The sequence below is a fragment of the Eublepharis macularius genome, chromosome 2 (assembly GCF_028583425.1).
Source record: "Eublepharis macularius isolate TG4126 chromosome 2, MPM_Emac_v1.0, whole genome shotgun sequence".
NCBI lineage: Eukaryota > Metazoa > Chordata > Lepidosauria > Squamata > Eublepharidae > Eublepharis > Eublepharis macularius.
The window spans coordinates 234,255,412-234,276,173 of NC_072791.1; the positions used below are offsets into that span (position 1 = coordinate 234,255,412).

The 20,762-nt window shown below is 46.9% G+C and overlaps 1 protein-coding gene across 1 annotated transcript in view; it reads left to right on the forward strand.

The window, feature by feature from the left end:
- LOC129324791 (CASP8 and FADD-like apoptosis regulator) overlaps positions 1–20,461 on the forward strand; it is a 37,542-nt gene extending 17,081 nt beyond the window's left edge. The window contains exons 5-10 of the mRNA XM_054972187.1: positions 1,087–1,175; positions 1,841–1,886; positions 4,862–4,911; positions 6,648–6,723; positions 17,329–17,809; positions 19,041–20,461. Coding sequence (XP_054828162.1) covers positions 1,087–1,175; positions 1,841–1,886; positions 4,862–4,911; positions 6,648–6,723; positions 17,329–17,809; positions 19,041–19,191 — 893 coding nt within the window. The 3' untranslated portion in view covers positions 19,192–20,461. The remainder of the gene's footprint in view (positions 1–1,086; positions 1,176–1,840; positions 1,887–4,861; positions 4,912–6,647; positions 6,724–17,328; positions 17,810–19,040) is intronic.
- The last annotated feature ends 301 nt before the right edge of the window (positions 20,462–20,762 follow it).

Sequence of the window (20,762 nt, forward strand, 5' to 3'; positions counted from 1 at the left end):
TATTTTCACATTATGTTGAACTTTCCCCCCACGTCAAATAAGTCTCACCCATACAGAAAGCGGAGGGGGGGGAGGGAATGTTTTTTCAAAGCTCGCCATGATTTTAATTCTGAATTATCAGGTTTATATATTTTATGTGATTATATATTTAATTTAGTATTTATAATAAGAGCTGCAATAAAAAGTGCTACTAAACTATTTCATGGGAAGGAAGCGCAATTTGCAAGCCACTTTTGGGGAACTGAGGTTCAATGTGGTTTGATGGTTTTATTGCTGTACTTATATTTATACTTACTGTTGTATCCTTGTGACCCGCCCTGAGCCCGCTTGTGGGGAAGGTCGGCTAAAAGTCAAATAAGGAAATAAAATAAGTATCTTTTCACATCTTCCTTAATAGTCTCACAAGTGCTTGCTTTGAATTACATTCTCTCCGTCTGCTTGACTTTGTGCAGTCTTACAGTGCTTCGCACTCTGCCTGGCAATAGCCTTGTTAGCTGCACTGAGGCTCTGAGCCTATACTGTGCACAAGGCGCTGCTGAGGCTCGGAGCAGGCAAGCGGCTGGCCTCAGCAACCCACGTTGGCCTAGTTATCCGTACACTGCCAGGGCTGGGCTGCACACAGCAACAGTTTGCATGAATCGGTCCTGAGCACACTTTGAATGGCAGCCTTGGTCTTTGTGTAGATGCTTGCTAGGAAGTCTATCCCAGAGGGATTTTCCCCCTCAGAAGTAAGTGTTTTCAGAGTTAGGGTGTTAGCGTTTTATTTCTAATGCCTGGATCTTGTTGGGAATCGTCAATGCACAGTTCATTTTATTCACCCCAGTTGAACATCACCCCTAAGAATCTAAGCGTCTGTTGTTGTAGGAAAGTTTCACGGAGACACAGAGAAGCTTCCTAGTGGGAGTATGGAACGAAAACGTCCACATTTTCATGTGGAATGAACGAAATATGGGTGAAAACATCCCCCCAGCGACAGAGAGTGTAGCCAAAGCGCACGTGCAGGTTTTAGTGCCCGCTGAGGGCTGTGGGTTGGTGTGGGGAGGCCGGCTCTAGTGGCCTTTCTGAGAGCCTCTCTTCAATTTTTAGCTCCAGTTCACACCATTGGCTCAGCGCCTGTGTACATCAGCGTGCTTCAGGCATCGCTTCCCGAGCTCTCTCTTGCTGACCCTCCAGGGGTAAGTACAAAGGAAGCTGCTACAGTTAAATGGCCCCTGAGAAAAAATCTTCTAAAGCATGGAACGCCAATAAAAAGCACAGTGTGTTTTGCAAATTAACAGCCCAGATTAACTGCTGCTTTGAGGACTCTTTCACTGGGCGTGGCTTCATGCAACCCTCTGGCAGCCTTCTTAGGATCTGACTATAAATTGTGGGCACAGTGTACAGTTCACAGCTGTTCCCCAGCGATAAGGTGGTTCCTACCACATCGTTATATGTCGGTTGATACGTTGCCAGCAGTGGCTGTGAAGGGACAATCCAGCTCCCCATTGGCTCGGCTTCTCTTTCGGGTCATGGAACAAACAGACAGGTGGTATAACCGCCACCATCACAAGAGTAGCTCATGCAGCCCAGGCAGCAGGAGGGATTCATGGTCCTCCTCTTTCTGGTTTTATTAAGGGTTCAGCTTGTTGATTTCTGATCCGCCAGACAATATTCTTAACCTTCTGTGTCTATTTAATGGTATTTTGAACACATTTCTAGTGTATCCATATATCTAATATAGATTTAAAACCTCTAGAGGAGAAACGTGGCATGTATTTGAAATCTCATGATGGTGCAATTTTTGCAAAAGGTGAAATAGGTTTTGATGCTCCCCCCCCCTTCTTTTTTTTTTAATTTGCAGATTGTGAACAAAGGAAAACTACTAAATGGATCCGGTGCCATTCAGAGTAAGGCCTGCCAATCCTGAGAGCTGTGGCAGGACAGCTTATACCATTTAAGAGCCTTGCTTAATGTGAATCTCCCCTTCTAAACCTGGACAGTATAACACCCCCACCTTCCTCCATACTACTCTGTTATGCTGGGTTGGACTAGATGGTCTGTAAGGCCCTTTCCAGTTCTGTGAGAATTGGTCCCCTTTTTGTGTGTGTCCGGGGTCAGAGGTTCAGCCCCCGGACTTGCTGGGAGGAGGGGATGGGAGGGAGCTGGGAGATGGCTACCCAGCCGCCCCGGCAGTCACCCAGGCCCCGCACAGGATAGCAACAGAGGGGGACAAAGAAGCACCCAAGCTACAGAGGGTCAGAAGGGGCAGGTGGAAGCCAGCTAGCCCCACCCTCCAGTGGGAGGCTAAGAGTCCTGACAGGGAGAGTAAAGACAGCCAGGAGGAGACCTGAGCAGAGGGAGAAGGCACAAGAGATAGGGACAGCCGGCCATCAGCCAGCCAGCCAGCAACCTTACCGGCAGGTCAGCAGCAACAGCACAGGGTCACGCCCCAACCGGCAAACAGGGAGGAAGGGAATAATAGGGACTAGCTGAGGCTGCTGGAAGCTCTGAGCAGAGGAGGCTTAGCAGCCAGCCAGGAGAGCACAGCTGTAGCTGCCCAGGGGCCTGAAGCTCGGAGCAGAGGAGACTTGGCAGCCAGCCAAGAGAGCACAGCTGTAGCCACCCAAAGCAGCCAGACTAGCTACCCCAGGTGCAGCTGCTTGAGGCAGCCAAGGCCAGGGCTAGAGGGCAAATGAGGGGTGTGGCTGGCAGGTGGAGCCAGGAATGAGGGAAAGGATATAAGGGAAGTCCACCCACAGGGTGGGGTGGGTTGTTGTGGAGGAGAGAGACAGAGAATAAGAGAGCAGCAGAGAGGAGGTGGAGGGAAGAAGAGGAGTAAGAGTAAGACCGACGGCAGGTTGGAGACAGCTGTCATGGAAAGCAGCTGGGACAACATCAGTTTGAAGGGACCTGCGAGTGGACTGAGAGGGTGTGAGGGTGAGGTATACCCCCCTCCTTCCACAGAGTGGGGTCCTGCACACTCCCTGAAGGTCTTTTAAGGCTGAAGTCAGGCAGGCTGGCGTCTCACGGGGCAGCACCCTTGGCAGAACTTGACAGGATGGATGCACACCTATATGCCTAGCTCCTTCCATTTGTTTTATTTCTTTATTTTACTTTATTTATACTCTGGCCTTCTCCCCAGTGGGGACACAAAGCTGTTCTCCTCTCTTCCATTTATCCTCACAACACCCCTGTGAGGTAGGGTAGGCTGAGCATGTAAGATTGGTTCAGGGTCACCCAGTAAGCTTCCGTGGCAGAGTGGGAATTCGTACCTGCATCTCCCACATCCTAGCTTGACACTATCCACTATACAAAAATATACCACTGTGCTGGTGGTATATTTTCATATATATTAAGAGCCACTTCTAAGGAGCCCCGTGGCGCAGAGTGGTAAGCCACAGTAGTGCAGTCCAAGCTCAGCTCATGACCTGAGTTCGTCGATCCTGGCCGAAGCCAGGTTCAGGTAGCCGGCTCAAGGTTGACTCAGCCTTCCATCCTTCTGAGGTCGGTAAAATGAGTACCAAGTTTCCTGGGGGTAAAGTGTAGATGACTGGGGAGTGGGGAAGGCAATGGCAAACCACCCCGTAACAAAAAGTCTGCCAAGAAAACATTGTGATGCGACGTCCCCGTCCCCCCCCCCAGTGGGTCAGTAATGACTCGGTGCTCAAACAGGGGACTACCTTTACCCTAAGAGCCACTTCTAGATACTCTTCTCTATGTGTCTGTCTTTACTGTGTTTCATCAGATAGGAAGTAATAGAGTTTTGAGAGGCTTTGACTGGCTGAAATACTGCTGAACGGATTAAAAACAGAGAGCTGGCAGGGACAGCAAGGGTCATCTAGTCCAACAACCTGCACAGTGCAGGTAGTTCATAGCTACAGCCCTCCCCCCGCTCCTTTAGTGACCCCTGCTCTATGCCGAGAAGAAGGTAAAAGTCCTCCAGGATCCCTGGGCCAGTCTGGCCAGGAGGAGAATTTCTTCCTGACCCCAGAGTGGCAGTCGCCATTACCCTGGGCCTCTAAGAAAGGTCCACGAGGGCCGAGCAGTGGCTCATCCCTTCCTGCCCTCCTGCCTAAATTGATAGAATCAGCGTGGCTGTAAGACGGCCATCTGGCCTTTGCTTTAAAACCTCCAGAGAAGGATGTCCCGCCACCTCCTGTGGAAGCCTGTTCCACTGAGGATACTTTTAGGTGGGTGACCGTGTTAGTCGGCAGGAGAATGGCAGGATCCGAGTCCAGTGGCACCTTAGAGACTAGCAAGATTTTCAGAGAGTCAGAACTTTCGAGAGTCAGGACTCCCTTCTTCTGACGGAAAATCTGAGGGGCCGCTGGACTCAAATCCTGCTGTTCCACGGAGGAACTGCTCTAACTGTCAGGAAGTTCTTCCTAAAGTTTAGCTGAAAACTCTTTTAATTTTAACCCATTGATTCTTGTCTGCCCCTCTGGGCAACAGAAAATAACTCCACTCCATCCTCTTTGTGACAGCCTTTCAGATACTTGAAGAGGGCTATTGTATCCCCTGTCAGTCGTCTTCTCTCCAGGCTAAACATACCCAGCCCCTTCAAACTTTCCTCATAGGACTTGGTCTCCAGACCCCTCACCATCTTTCTTGTGCTCCTTTGGACACATTCCAGCTTGTCAACGTCCTTCTTAAACTACAGAGTCCCCAACTGAACACAGGACTCCAGGTGAGGTCTAACCAGAGCAGTGTAAGTGATACTATCGCTTTAAATGATCTGGAGACTATGCTTCTGTTGATGAGCCCAAAATCGCATTTGACTGTTTAGCTACTGGATATGTGTGCATTTACGCATTCTGATCTCTAAAATTAGTGATTTGTGTCAATAGAGTGTGACTAACAATACTGTATTTTGTAACTGCAGAGGAACAGATCCCCGTATCGGTACCTGAAACTGGAACAGCCCTGCCTCAGGTATTGCACGTTATAATCAGAAAGGATATGTATTGGGACACTTTTCTTTTCGTGCAGAATTTTTTCAAGGCCCTCACAGGGTCCAAAGGTTGTTGCACTTGGTTGTTCTGTCTGTGTTTTATACAGTAAGCTCAATTAAAAAATGATAAAGCTGCCTTCTTACATTCTTCTCGGTTTGCCTCAACCTGTGCCCCTCTCCCTGCTTTAAATGCCAGATGACTGTAAGTTCTTCACACCCTGAGACTATGGGGTAAACTGCATGTTTTGCATGCCAGATCTGTACAAATAAAATTGTACTTGAGGACTGGAAACTTGGTTTTCAGTTGGAAGTTTAGAATCAGTACATCCATAACTTTGCTGCCAGTATTTCTTAACATGTTAGTTTTGGGGCACATGCCAGCCTGTGAAATCAATGAGGAAGTATTGCATAATATTGGAAATCACGAAAAAACCTTCCATGTATTTCTGGTTCACATGGAACTGTCTCCATGCAGTCCTATTGTCCATGAATATGGTGTGGAGGAAGTGACTGAAAATATCCCTATGATGCCCAGGGTTTTAGTCAAGGCGCAGCTGCCGTTCCAGCGCTTCTGTGTGCAGCACTGGAACATACGAGTTACTCAGACGCGTTTAGTTTGATCACTTGATCACTTGCTGCTAAACAGGCGAACTACTGTTTTTTCATAAAAGCCCTGCATGTTAGAGGTGATGTGGAAGTTTTTTCTGAGTGTTTTGACCTGCGGTACCTGCTTCACACATGCAAGTGACTTGCAATGCTATTCGGGGCAGAGTTGCACCTTTCTAAGACTGTGCACTTGAGTAGACTTAAATGGCTGCAGCTGTGTTTGGGATTGCCCTGTTAAGTGTGCAGCTTTAGTGGTTGGCGTTTCACAAAAAGCATGTACAGGTCCCATAGAGAGCTCTGATTTAAACCTCTCTGTACAGTAAAAGATCCAAACTCTGTATATCTTTGCAAACTGATAAACCAGTTGGTGTGGCACGGAGCAAGAGCTCAGAATACTTTAAAAGCACAGGCTTCTCATTTGTGGAGGGTGGAAGACATTGTTCGGAAGAAACTTGTTCTCATTGCCTTTTGCTATTAAACATTTCCCTGGTGCAGACCTGGTTGGGTTAGGCAGAGGCAGGGCAATGCCTGGAGACAAGCAGTCCAGGACGGAAGGGTCTGTGGCCTCGGAGGATGCAGGAGAAGGATTCTGTTCGTCTTCTAAATAAAAATACCTTTTTTAATTTTCATTTTTATTCAACAATATAAACAGTAAAAACAAAGAAACCTTTATGACTTCTGTAAATGCCCATTTTCTTCCTCCCATTCGTCTGTTTGTTCAAACAAACAAAGCGAACATTATAAAAACCAAATAAATACAAGACAGTATGTTTATATAACATTAGACTAAACATACTGTCTTGTATTTATTTGGTTCTTTCCAAATAGTTACAGACCGCCATGCCTCCCTAAAACGATTTATCTTTTTGTCTTGCTGTGTCCTGACGAGTTGCAGCAGATCCACCTTTTTGAATCTCTTCATGGTCAGATTTGGGGGGGGGGGGCGGGTTGGGTTTGGGTTTCCTTTGTTGCTTTGTGATTAGAAGACGAGCGGCTGCTATGAAATTCTGGGTTGCCTTTCCACAAGCATATTTCGCATCTCCCTCGTGTGTGTGTATCCAAGCAGCAAAGTCATTGGGTGAGAAATTCTGTTCTTTTCGAATCCCTGCAGGTACCTGAGCAGTACAGGATGCAGAGCCGGCCTTTGGGGATATGCCTGATTATAGACTGCATTGGCAACGACACGGGTAAGTCGAAGGGACGCCCCCTTCTCCGGAGTGCCTGATGGCACAGCCGCACGCGTCGTCTGGCCAGACACTGAACGGGCCGGCATGGCTTCCGTTCCTAGCATCCCAACAGGGAACTGAGACTCTCTGCTGGCAGCACCAACGGAAAGTTTCACTTGCAGGTGATGGCTGACTAGGCCTCTGGCATTGATCCAGCGCCCTCAAAAGGGAAAGCTTTGCCAGGGAACTTTTCTTACTTGCCATCACAAGAGACAAACTAACTCACCCAGATACCCTTCAGGAGGAGGAGGACAGAAATTGCTAGGTTATCACATTACACGTAGTTTAGCACTATCCTAAATTATGTGATCAGTATGAAACGTGGACTTTCCAGACCCCTCCCCCTCAAAAAAAAAATCCTCCCAAGGATTTGTTTTTGTAAAACTAAACTTGTCCAAGTTGATGGTTCTGTTATTCTGCTCTCCTGTCCTCTCAGAACTCAAAGATAAAGGAGTCGGTGTTCCTACAGGAAAAGGGTTGTGGGTTGCCCTTGAGGCCCGAAGAGGAGGGGAGGAGAGAGAAGATGGTGTGTGTGTGAGTTCTAACGAAGGGGGGCAGTTGGCCTCAGGAGCTGAAAGGCACAAGAATTGCTGAAGGGAAAGAGAGCAAAGCAGTCTGTTAATGTTTGTTAAAATAATGTTTATTTAGTACTGGGAGGGGGCACTAACTAGGAGGCCTCATCACTAGTCACAGCCACTCTCCATCGATCACGTTCCATGTACCCGTCAAAGCAGCAATAGAGACGGACGTGGAGAGCACCAAGACAGGGCATGTTCATGTGAAAGAAGGTGGTCTGGGCATAGTTGAATCGTGTTCATTCTTTTCTATACTTATACGTACCCACCATCCTACCTCTCTTGGAGGACACGGGACGGTGTCCTTTCCCTGATTTAAAGACTAAACCTCCATCTGAGGTGAGGCGACCCACCATCTCTGGTCCGGGTCTTCATATGAACGGTTTCTCCATCCACTGGGCTCAGAAGTCCCCTTAACAGCGCTGGGTGGCTCTGCTGCTCCTTCTGGCTGTTTACCAGGTCTCCCTCCCGTTCCATCAAAGACCAGGTATTTCCTGCTGGGGAAGCTGTTGTCCCAAAAGGCAAGAAAGAGCAGAATGCTTTTGCTCAGAGAGTGGAACATGTGGGAAGCTGGTTTCTGGTGGACTAGGCACTGGGGGGGGACACATCTGGTGACTCTTCCCAGGCTTCCTTAATGGAGATCAGTTATCTTTTTACCCTTTTAAGCATCCTGCCTTACTCAGAACTGAGAGAAATAGCGGATTTCCCCCCCCACACACACGCTGCTTTTAAACAGTCAAGCCAGACGCCTGATCCGTGTCGGCAATTGTGGATCTAGAACAAGGGGTTAAATCATTTTCTCAGGTTAATCCCCAGAACAGAATCCGGCCTCAGCTTTCCAGCTTGCTTCCCCCCCCCCCCACATCTCCAGTTTCCTCCACAGCCACTCCTTACACACATTTGAAAGCGTGTTGACTTGGCAGGTTCCTCCTGGGGTTTTCTGCGACTCAGCTGGAACTTACCGGCATCGATATTTTTTTAGAAAGAGAAAGAGAAAGAAACTTTTCTTTCATTTCCTCTGGACTTTTTAAGAATGTGTGCGTGCAAAATGCTTATAGGTGTAAGACTAAAATTATTGTGGTTTTCTTCTAATGGTGTGTGTGTGTGTGTGTGTGTGTGTGAGAGAGAGAGAGAGAGAGAGGTGGTGATGGTGGCTTTTTTTAAAGCAAAAAGCCCCACAGTTCCTGTTAATCTTCTAGTTTAGGCAGAGAAAGCACAGCTGGACCAAGGTCACCTGGCAAGCTTCCATGGCTGAGTGGGAATTCAAACCAGGGTTTTCCAGATCTCAGCCTGACTACACCATCCATTCATGAGGTGCAGTTCTGCTCTGCCTAGAAGATTATCAGCATGAGGCAAGAGATGCTAAATAGGGCTGTGCACAGGTGGCTGTATTCGGTATTCCCGCTTCGGGATACCCCCAGATTGCTGCTTCAGATTCGGGTTTTGGGAATCGCTTCGGTACGCTCCATGAAGATTCGGAGCATACTGAAGTGAGGGGGAGAAACTCCCCACCCACCCCCACCATCTTCCCTGGGGCAACCCCTCTACCCACCACCCAACCCTGGGGAGAGCCCTCCAACCCCGATCCACTTACCTGGTGGTGGGAGGGTTATCAGCTGGGTGGTGGGCCACCACTGCAGTGGCGGCGGCAGCAGCAGCACAAGGCAGTGTAGCCTGCAGCCAGCCGGCTCCTCTGCCGCCGCACTGCCACCCGAGCCTGCAGGGTGGTGGGGAAGGCCGGAGCCGCCTCCTCCGGCGCTTCCTGCCCCTCAAATGGCCGCAGTGGCACCAGCGCACTGTGGCCATTTGAAGGGCAGGAAGGGCCGGAGGAGGTGGATCCGGCCTTCCTCACCACCCCGCAGGCTCAGGTGGCAGCACAGCAGCGGCAGAGGAGCCGGCCCGGAGCCACTGCAAGGGAGGTGGGGGGAGTTGATGTTTAAAGGGCCCCGATGCTGCTTGCAAGCAGCAGCGGGGCCCTTTAAACAAGCCTTGAAGCTTACCGAAGTGACCCAAATGGCTTCGGTAAGCTTAGCTTCGGCATTAACGAAACGGGGCCAGCACGCTGGCCCCACTTTGGGAATGCTGAGGCTTGCCGAATCGGGTCTGCTTTACCCGAAGCGAACTTTACCCGAAGTAACTTTACCCAAAGCGAAACCCAAATAGCACAGCCCTGATTCTAAACAGAGAAGTATGGGATGCAAGTAAAGCTTTTATAAGAGGCCATTTTATACAGCTCAATGTTAAAAAAAGAAGAGAAATTGCAAGGGATCTTGCAGGAAATTTTTAAAAAGGAAGAAGAATTGCAAAAAGCCCCAGGTAATAATAAGATGGTATAAGAGATAAAATATTTACAATCACAAATATCCATGTTATCAACAAGGAAGTTGGAGAAGAATTTGAATTACGCAAGGCAAAGAAACTTTGAATTTGTGAACAAACCGGGTAGATCATTGGCATACAAACTGAGGAAAGAAAGATGTATGATGGGAACACAATGCAAAATGATGCTCGAGCTATCGAAAGGATTTTCTTCAAGAATTATTCAAATTTATACAGGTGTCAGGATATTTCTTTGAAAAAATTAGATGACTATATTGGAAAACAGAATCTATCCAAAATTTCAGTTGAACAACAGAAAATATTGAATGGTCCAATTACAATTCGAGTAGTAGTTGAGGCAATCAAAAAGATGAAAATAGGGAAATCTCCAGGACTGGATGGTTTGACAACTAAGTACTATAAATGATTTGAAGACGAGATTCTACAGCCATTGCAGATCACAATGAACTCGATTCTACAGGGAGGAAAGATGCCAGAAACTTGGAAAAAAGTTAACATCACACTAATACCCAAAGAAGAGCAAGACTTAACCGTGGTAAAAAAATTACAGACCAATATCATTGTTGAACAATGCCTATAAGTTATTTACTACAATATTAGCAGAAAGATTAAAGTGCATACTTAAAGACATAATTTATGAAGATCAAAGTGGGTTTCTGCCAAAAAGACACTTGCAAAATAATGTAAGAATGGTTTTAGATACATTGGAGTATTTGGAGAAACATAATGAGAAAAAAACAGCTCTTATCTTTCTTGATGCTGAGAAGGCCTTTAACAATTTGAACTGGACTTTTCTTGTTCAGAGTTTTGGAAGAGATGAATTTTGGAGAAAATTTCGTGAAATGGGTAAAGTCAATTTATACCTCACAAACAGCTAGAATTATGGTCCGTGGTCAACTGAATCTTGTGGGATTCAAAAAGGAACGCATCAGGCATGTCCACTATTGCCACTTTTATTCATTTTGGAGATTTTGAATAGAGACATCAGACAAGATGAAAGGATTTCAGGAATAAAAATTAAGAAAGAGACATACAGACTGAGAGCCTTCGCAGACGACTTAGTCATAACTCGGGAAGATCCCTTAAAAGGAATTGAGACAGTGATGCAAAAGAATTTGGTGATCTGGCAGGTTTCAGAGTTAATGAACAAAAAACAAAGATGTTAACAAAAATACAGATATAGAAGAACGGGAAGTGCTATCGAAGAAAACGGTTTAAAGTGGAAAAAAGGGTAAAATATTTAGGTATTACACTGACAGGGAAGAACTGTATGCTATTTCAAAATAACTATGAGAAAGTTTGGAAAAAATTAAAAAGGATATGCTTAAATGGAATAGATTACAATTGTCTCTGATGGAGAGGATATCAATTATTAAGATGAATGTTCTTCCTAGATTGTTGTTCTTGTTTCAGACAATACCGAACCTAACATCAGATGTACTGTTCAAACAGTGGCAAAGAGACATTTCTAAATTTATTTGGCATGGGAAAAAACCAAGAGTCCAATACAAAATATTACAAGATGCAAAGGAAAGGACTACCAGATTTAAAGCTGTACGTTGTAGCCTCATGTCTGATGTGGATGAAGGAATGGATGACTCTGAAAAATGATACTTGACACTAGAAGGACATGACTTGTGATTTGATTGGCATACCTACTTACGGTATGACAAAGTAAAGATTAATGTGGATTTCAAAAATCATTATATAAGACGAGCAATTCTGAGAACATGGAATAAGTATAAACCGAGATATCCCTGAAGACCCCATTGTGGATTTCACCACAAGAAGCCTTCTATAGAAAGGAAACGTTAACTAAATGGGACTGGTTGACTTATGGAGACTTAGTAGTGTTTCTGGAAGAGGAGTATAAATTGAAGTCAAGGGAAGACTTGTGTTACTTTGTGTTCCACTCTCAAGGAGAATTTTTAAATGATGTACCGGTGGTGTATGTCTCCAGACAAAATTGCAAAAAAAGGCCAAAGGTGTCTCAAATGTGAACAACAGGAAGGAACGTTTTATCATCATTGGTGGACTTGCAACAAAGCAAACAAAAATTGGTTACAGGTACATACGTTAATGCAGAGAATCTTAAAGGTTAATTTACAGTTTAAACCAGAGTTCTGTTTGTTGGGAATTATGGACAATAAATTGGAAAAAGACATGATGTTTTAATTTTATATATGGTAATTGCGGCACAGCTCTTATATGCTCAAAAATAGAAGTGCAAGGAGCTACCTGTATTAGAAGATTGGCCTGGAAAGATGATGGACTTAGCTGAGATGGCCAAACTTACAGTATTAATTAGAGATAAAACACTCTCTAAATTCATGGCAAATTGGAAACCCTTTTTGGACCATCTGTAAGAGATGAAGAAAAATGATTTAATGATTTGTGGCTTTGATTTTTAAGAATAACATTCTGAACTAGCAAGAAAATGAGACACACAAAAAATATATTATTGAGACCACAAGCTGATTGATAATAAAGAGGGAAGTTGATAATAAAGAGGGAAGTGTTGTAGGCGAAAAACTGTTATGCATTAATAATATGCCTATTATGTTTCTTACTGTTTTTACTTTGTAGATTGATTTGTAGGCCATTCTTGGCCCTTTGTACTTGTCTTCTTGTTATGTTTCACTTTATTTCTCTTGTTTTATCTTTTAACTTTTCCATAATAAAACATTTTTTTAAAAAAAGAACTTACTCCCAAGTTGGTATTTTGCAGTATGGAGAGTCACCAGTGGGATCTCCCTGGGACCTGTTTTACAGAATGCCAGATGAATTAATACTCCTGAAGTATTGTTAAACGTATGCAGGGCTGCCCTTGAAGACAACCTGAAAGCTCTGTCTGGTGCAGAAGGCCACCACCGGGCTTACTGCCTAAAGGCTCTTCTTCACCAGTTGGGTCTTTGCAGCCCAAGACTCCCTCACCTCCAGAGGTGTCTGTCCAGATGCCCTCTCAGGCCGAACCTGAGACTGGGGCAGCAGGCATGTACATCTGACAAGAAAGATCAATTGCAGTAGGAATTTCTGCTTTTTTGTGGCTTCATCTTCATTCTAGAATTATTTCTCTGAGGAGACACGGAAACGCTGGCCCCTGCTTTCTTATTACAAAGGCAACAAGTAATTTTTATCCCTGTTGGAATTTAGCAAATGCGTATTCCGTTGTGATGTCGGGGGTCAGGATCTGGGGGTCCTCCATCACGACCGGGGTGCTGGGAAGGCCGCCCTGTTGTTCCCTCAAGGCCCTGTCTGGGCTGCCTGGTCAGCCTTGGTGTGGATTGCCGCCAGGAGGGCTCTCCCCCCTGTGGCCTCAGAATTGGCTGGCTCGAAAGTGGGGTGGTAAGCCCCCTGAGCTTTCCTCCTGCCTGGAAGTCTGCCCTTGCACCAGCCGCAGTCCTCCCGTTCTCCTCCCCGGCCGGGAGGATGTGAGCCCGCCCTGCTCCCCAGGATCCCGCCCCAAGGTGAGCCCTATCACCTGTGCCTGGGGAGCCCAACCCCAGGCATCCATATTTAATTGAAAGGTGACCCCCCCCCCAAAGTTGTATCTCAAAAGATTTTTATTATTGGACATAACTGTAACTTGTACATGAATTTCAGATAACCTTTTCTTGATGGTGTAGCTGGAAAAACCCTTAGTACTGCATTTGAGTAAATACAGTAGTTTGTTGCAGTTACAACAAAAGGTAGTTGTTGCTTGATTATTTACCTCATTTATACTCCCAGGGGGGACCCAAAGTGGTTTACATCATTCTCTTCTACTTCAATTTTATGCTCAACAACTCAGGTGTGAGGAGGAGGGGAGAAGGATAATAATAACATTCGATTTTTATACCACCCTTCAGGATGACTTAACACCCACTCAGAGTGGTTTACAGAGCATGTTATTATTATCCCCAGAACAAAACACCCTGTGAGGTAGGTGGGGCTGAGAGAGCTCTGAGAGAGCTGTGACTAGCCCAAGGTCACCCAGCTCGCTTCAAGTGGAGGAGTGGGGAATCAAACCCGGCTCTCCAGATTAGAGTCCCACGCTCTTAACCACTACACCAAACTGGCTCTCCAGATGTTGCTTGCTGCTTCAGATTCTCTGTTGGTTAGAAAGTGGAATAGATGTACCTCTAATATATGGCCAGTACAAAGTTTTGTTTTAAGAAACTGCAAGGAGCATGTGCTTTTCCCTTGCTTCCAGTTGTAAGTTGTGAGTTAGATATGCATTGTATAATTGCCTGACACTGCCATCTAGTGGCTCAGCTGGGAATTTCCCTTCCTGTTCCCCCTGCCCCCGCCACAGCCTGACTCTCGCTGCATCCTGATCTCCTGCTATTTCACACTTTTCTGTACCATTGCTGAGCAGAAGCCCTTCACCTTACCCCGGACCTGAGCTGGAGAATGTGGGAAGGGGGAGCATCTTCATCTCCCTCTCCACTGACTGTGTTCTTTCTCTGCCCGCCCTTCTCTGTCTGCCTTCCTGAATACTTGATCATATGAACAAGCCGGTGGGAGGTGTGGGGATTTTTCTTGCCTCTTGTTTGACTCATCCACCAACTGGCTTTTAAAAAAAATACCTTTTGAGTTTTGCAGTGAGGATCTTGCTAAATAAAATTATTACTATTTGTGGGGTTTGCAGTTGTCTCCAGTCCAAGGGAGAGGCCAGGTCTACACTTGTTTAGTTTCAGCAATGCGACAATATCAGATGCTCCCGCATAGGTCGCCGCACCACTGCAGCAGGCCCAGGATAGCAAGAACAGGGCTGTGTGCATTCTGTGCTTTAAAAAAAGCCTGCCCTCTGGCAGTCCACGTTTCACACCTTGCATAATTATGCAGAGCAAGCTAATTTACATAATGGCACAATCGCTGCTGCTGATTTGGCCTGGGATTTCACCCAGCCTGCCATGCTTAAACTCTGCGTGCCACCCCTACCACCCGGGCCCCCCTGGCTGAGACAGTTAGTTGCGGGGGGGGGGGGCGTTGTTAGCCACTCTGGAAAGCATTTTCCTTTGGCAAGACAGGAGACCTGGCCCATGTGTGTGCAGCACATCACTATTCTGTCTTCCCCAGCTGCAGCCATGGTGACATGAGCAAGCAGACGGGCACAAAAGGGAAGTTGGTGAAGTGCAAATTAACGGAGCAGTAGATCCAATCAAGTTACTCTTTTCCAGCAGAGAGACAAGGCCGAAAGGTCCAGAGTTGAAATAAAATGCTTCAAGGTGCATACTGTCTCACCCCATATTTGAAAATCTGTATGGTCGTCAGTGGATGATGGAGAAACAGCCTATTTTTCACAGCCTGGCAAAGGGAAAGGTGGCGTGGAGGGGGCAAGGCTGGTCCAGTCAGCTCCTGGGAAGCAGAGGCTGGTTTTCTGCTCAAGCGAGGAGGACCCAGCAATGAGGCGAGAGTTTCGGGGACCGCCTTTGGGGTGGCTGTCCTGCAACAGGAGGGAAGCTCCTTCGGCGTTGGGAAAGTCAGCCTTGCCTCACCCAGGCCACTGAGCCAGCAGAGCCAGTTAGGAGGATCTGCCAAGCAGCTCTCAAAAGACCTCACTGTACTTTATTGAAAAGCTGCTGGTATCAGGAGTTCGCTCCGTCTTTGCCAGGAATAACATTCCCATGCAAGCATCAAGCGTATATAGGCTTGCAAAGGGCAGGCAAATGCAAAGATCCTCCCCCCCCCCGTCCCCCCTCGAGTCTAACAGTCGGCTAGGCTCAGCGGGAAACAAAGAGCAGAACTGGTGTGTGGGCGTTTCCGGGTCGCGGTGCCTGGGGACTGTTGTTGCTTAAATTCATAATCCGCCTTCCCTGCAAGCGGGCTCAGGGCGGACTGCAGCCCACAAATAAATGCAACAAATAGAACCGCAAAATCAAAAAACCACAAGATGCAAGTTCAGCGGCATGAAACGTAGCTCCACAACATAAGTTCCCGGTGTTCCGGGACGAGATTCCCTCCACCCTAACCCTGCAACCCATATAAGGAGAAGGGGGGGGGCGGAGGTGCGAGGAGATGCTCAGTGGGTCACCCCTGGTACGTGGGGGGGGGCGGATGGCCATATCGCCCCCCACTGGTAGGAGACGGGCAGGGAGGCTGATTCAGCAGATCTAAATGCTGGCCTCAGCCAAATGCCTGGCGGAACATCTCTGCTTTGCAGCTCTGCCAGAAAGACACGAGGTCTTGGCAGTGCCGTTCAGGGGAGCATGCAGATAACAGCCAGAGCAAACGCCTCCCTTGCGTAGTGTCGCATTGCGGGTCTGAAAAACAAGGCAGTTAACAGTTGCAGTCCAGTCAAAGAACAGCCTCAACACTGAACCATAACCATAACACCAGGGTGTTGCCGGGCGGGCGGGGCAGGTGATGCCCATGAAGAGCGGCAAGGCTCCTCTGCTGTTCAGGAGGGAAAGCCAGCTCCTCTCCTCTCCTCTCCTCTCCTCTCCTGGTGCCAGGCGGTCTTGTTCGTTCTGTGAGGGCCTCCTGGAGTCAAAAAGATGCTGGGTTGAATCCAGACTCACTTTTCTGCCCACGCAAGGCACTGCCGTCAGTGGGGCAGAACTTCCCCGCCAGTCCCCTGGCGCTGCAGCGATCTCCCCGAAGTACGGCTTCCAGGGGACCCACAGGAGCGGCATGAGAGGCAAACGGGGGGACGAAGGAACTGGCGGAGATAACCCCACACCTTCTGTTGGCAGAGAAGTGAGCCTGGGTCTCCCTCCCACTACATTTCAGAGCGCTCAGGGCACCACCCCCGCATTTACGGTATTTATTCAAATGCAAGACGAGTTTTTTTTTCTAAATATGCCATCGAAAGGGGGCTGGGTCATCTTAAATTCACATACAAATTCCAGTTATGTCGAATTATAAAAATCTTTTGGAGTATAACAGTTTATGGGGGCATCTTAAATTCAGGGTTGTCCTCCTGGTTAGAATGGATAAAAGGAAGTCCTTCTTCACCCAAAGAGTGATTAACACATGGAATTCACTGCCTCAGGAGGTGGTGGCAGCTTCAAACATAGACAGCTTCAAGAGGGGATTGGATAAACATACGGAGCAGAGGTCCATCAGTGGCTCTTAGCCACAAGGTATAGATGGAACTCTCTGTGACGCTCTGTATTCTTGGTGTTCCGGGGGGCAATCAGTGGGAGGGCTTCTAGTGTCCCCTCCCCACTGGCAGACCTCTTGAGGACACCTGGGGGTTTGTTTGGCCACTGTGTGAGACAGAGTTTTGGACTGGACGGGCCATTGGCCTGATCCAACATGGCTTCTCTTACGTTGTTATGTTCCTTTTTGAGTGAAGATAGTATACATTAAAGGCCATTTTTTGCCATGTGTTCATCTTCATGGGGAGCAGAAAGCTGTGGAAACCCTTGAGTGTTGTCCGTTTAACTAGCAGGAATCTTCTTTAACCTTCTCTCAGCTACTGAGATTTCACTAGGCACAGCTCACGTGTGTTCATGTGGATTTTTGTAGCTGTGGGGTTACAAACAAGTTCTCTCTGTCTTTCTCTTAAAGCTTAACTGAAACACTCCAAAGTAGTGTTTGGACCCAGTGCCGCATTCTGCACTTTTTCTGCATAGACAAGAGATTCAACAATGCAGAAGAACTCAAGATCTGAGTGCCTTGTGGAAGTGTATCCATTCAAGGGGTTTGTCTGTTCCTTCCCTAGGTATGCTGGTCGAAGCTTTTAATGCCCTGCACTTTGAAGTTCATTGTTACCCGTTCCTAAACATGAATTCCTTGCCACATAAATTGTGTGAAGTAGCACGATTGAAGCAGCACAAAGTCTACGACTGTTTTGCCTGTGTTCTGGTCAGCCGAGGGAGCCATCAGGACATCTTCTGCACAGACCGCCTCTTACCTGGCTATCCTCTGGAGAAGGTGAAGAGGTTTTTTACTGGTGATAAATGTGCGGCCCTCTTAGGAAAGCCAAAGCTCTTCTTTATCCAGAACTACGTGGAGCCAGGGCATCATCAAGAGCACAGCAGCTTGGTGGAGGCAGATGGAGATCTTGTGTCTGCCATCCCCCAGGTGGCAGACATTCTCTGGAGCCAGTGCATGGTGGACGCGTCAGCCTTGGAGAGATCGCCGGGCTCATCTTCCTATTATCTGTCCACGCTAACGGAGCTCTTGCTTGATCCACGCAAAAGGTGGGTTGCTTTTTTAAAAGCAAAAAAGCACACCGTTCCTGTTAATCTTATTGTACAGGGCTATGCATACATTGCAGTTCCCTGAAAGGGAGGAACAACTGAGAGTGTGGGGCTGAACGCAGTATTCGGGTCCCTGAGAAACTAGCCAGTCCCCCTACCCTGCCTTTTTTTAAAGCAAGGTACTAGTCCTAGTGCCTACATAGCTACCAGACATACATCGTAGGCAGCACTTACTAAAGTCTCAGAAGTCAGTGGGGTGAATGAGTAAGACTTTGGTGCCATGTGTATCTCTTATTCCTCCCCATGACCAACAAAAGCAGAATCAATTTTGCACATTATCTTAACTCTCACTGAATTGGGTCCGTGGTTGTTGTGTGGGTGGTGTGTCTACTAGGGGTGTGCACTGAGAAAATTTTCATTATGACTTCAGATCCAGGCTTCGGTGGGGGAGGGATACCATGATTGCTTATTTCTGGGTAGGACAGTACCAGTTCGGGTTCATATCTATGTATGTTTTGGGGTTCTGGGGTTCTGGGGCCATCATTTTCAATGAGGGATGTATAGAAGGGTCTGAGGCAGCTGTTTATAAAGATAATGGCAGAGTATAAATTATGTAAAGAAATAATCATTAATAAATGCATGCCACAGAAGATGCGGACCCAAGAGTAGGGGCTTCCCTGGCCTCTTCTCTGAGCAGAGGATTGTTCCAGTTGGGCACATCGCTGTATGGAAACCACCAGGATACCTTTGCGCATTGAGGAGTGCCCTGCAGAGGCACTTGGGCCGTGTAGGGATCCGAGACCCCTTAGCGGAGAACCGGGAACCTCAGGGCAACAGTGACCTGGCTGGCTGGATCTTGGCAGTTGTGCGTTGCCCTGTTTTGTACAACCGAAAATACAAAGAGCTGCCCTGAGTCGAAGGACATGAGGGGCCTCAGGGGCTTTGGGCCTCGGACCATTAACTCTCTTAATGCTGAGTGTTCTTCCTTGAACGGGGGCCCTGCTGCGGTCCCTGGGACTGGTTTCTGTCAGGCCTGAATTGTGTGTTCAGAAGCATTGCAGCCATCGTTGGGAGAGCCCCGTATCCCAAACACAGAAAAAGATTTTTGCCAAGCTTAAAGCTGTCAGGCTAGATATTATGAACAAATGCCCTGGAGATTATCGTCTCATTGTGTTATACAGCTGTAGGAAATGGGCGTCTTTTCTTTTTCTTCCCTCCCATTTTCTTACAGGAAGTTACCTCTTCTGGATATTCTTCTGGAGCTGAACGACAGAGTTTACGGGAGGAACAGAGAACAGCCTGCGGAACACCACTCGCTCCTGTTGAAGCACACCCTGAGGAAAAAGCTCTTTCTTTCAAGAAGTGAGAAGTTAATAAAATAAAACACACACGTCGTGGTAGTTCCAGCCGCTGTGTGAACCGGTTGAGACGAGTGTATCTCTGTGGAGTGGAAAGGGCATCCAGGACCAGGCGCTCACGGGCTGTTCAAATGCTTTTCGTATCCTTGAACTATTCAACCCAGATCTGTGCTCAGCTTCAAGACACGGTAGATACCTATTTAAGCTGGCAGCAACATCTAATTTCCCAGCAACATCTAATTTTCCCAGCCAACATCTAATTTTTAAATTTGTCTCTTATAGCCTAAAGATAAGCGTATTACTTCGGGCATGGCAGGAGGGTCAAGAGGGAGATCTGGTATAGCACTATGATGATGCTAGAGATTTTGTCAGAGCACATGGGATGGAGCCGGTAGAGATGTGGCCTTTTATAAGCTGAATGCACCAATTGGCCATGCTGAGCCACAGGAAGCAAAGGTCATAGCCCAGGTTGAAAGGAAGAGTTTTTCAGTAGAAATGCCACGGGCAGCATAAATACTAGTTATCCTCTTGTTATTGGGCTTTGAACCTTTAACGCTTGTAAGTGGAAAGATGCACATGCTGTGGAATAAATAGACAGATATTTCCCAGCCAGCCGCTGAGAGATGATGTCTCCAGTTCAGAGATACGGAGTCTCGGGCTCAGAACCAGAATGCTCTCAAGCAGCGTAATGAGGCCCCTTAAAGGTTTGCTGGGGTTCGTTTGTCATGGAGCGGTTGCTTCCACAGGCACCTCCTCCTCTTCTGTGTCTGGGCAGTTCTAGACTGGCCGGTTGTCGGAGAGTTGAATACAAGGAGTAGGATGCTACACAGCAAAGGAGTGGGATGCTATACAACCATTACCCAGGACTTCCACACAACGCAAGTCAGTATTTTCTCAAATACAGGCAGCTTACCTGACAGACAAGGATAATTGGGGAGATACTATGCCAAAGGAACAGTGCTGCACTGCACCAGCAATAAACTGTGGCAGCTTGAGAACGTAAATAACACTTTCACGAGTGGGAAGGAAAGGAACAGGTTCTGTTTGTTCTTGTGTGAGGTGGTGGGTTGAAGTTTAAGGCAGCGAGTTTTAAGAAATGCTGTCGAGTCACGATAAGGGACTGAATCAGGGCGTGTTTCTGTCTGTGATTGGTATTGGAATGTCAGTAATTCAATAATGTTAAGTTTGAGGGATCTTTGCCACTAATGGTATTAATATATTTATTTATTTTGGTTGCTTTGGCCAAAATTTCATTTGATGTTTATTTTTTAAATAAAAACAATCAATTATGTTACTTGTTTTCTCTTTTTCTTCCATCTCTCATAAAACATGGGTATTCCCATTCTTTATCAGTCTTTACATGCCCCCAGAGAGTCTGAAATATTTCTCCGTATCTCAGATTAGGCCTGAGGAATTCCAGTTTTTCATGCAATAACATACTACTTTGAAGCAGTACTTGGCCATCTTTTTAAAGGAAATTGAAAACCAGGCAGTTTCCGTCTGCACTGATCACTTTGGCTCCATGCTGCAACAGAAACAACTGATAATCTGGTATGGCTTAAAACCGTACATAGCCTCATCTTTTTCTTTCTGCT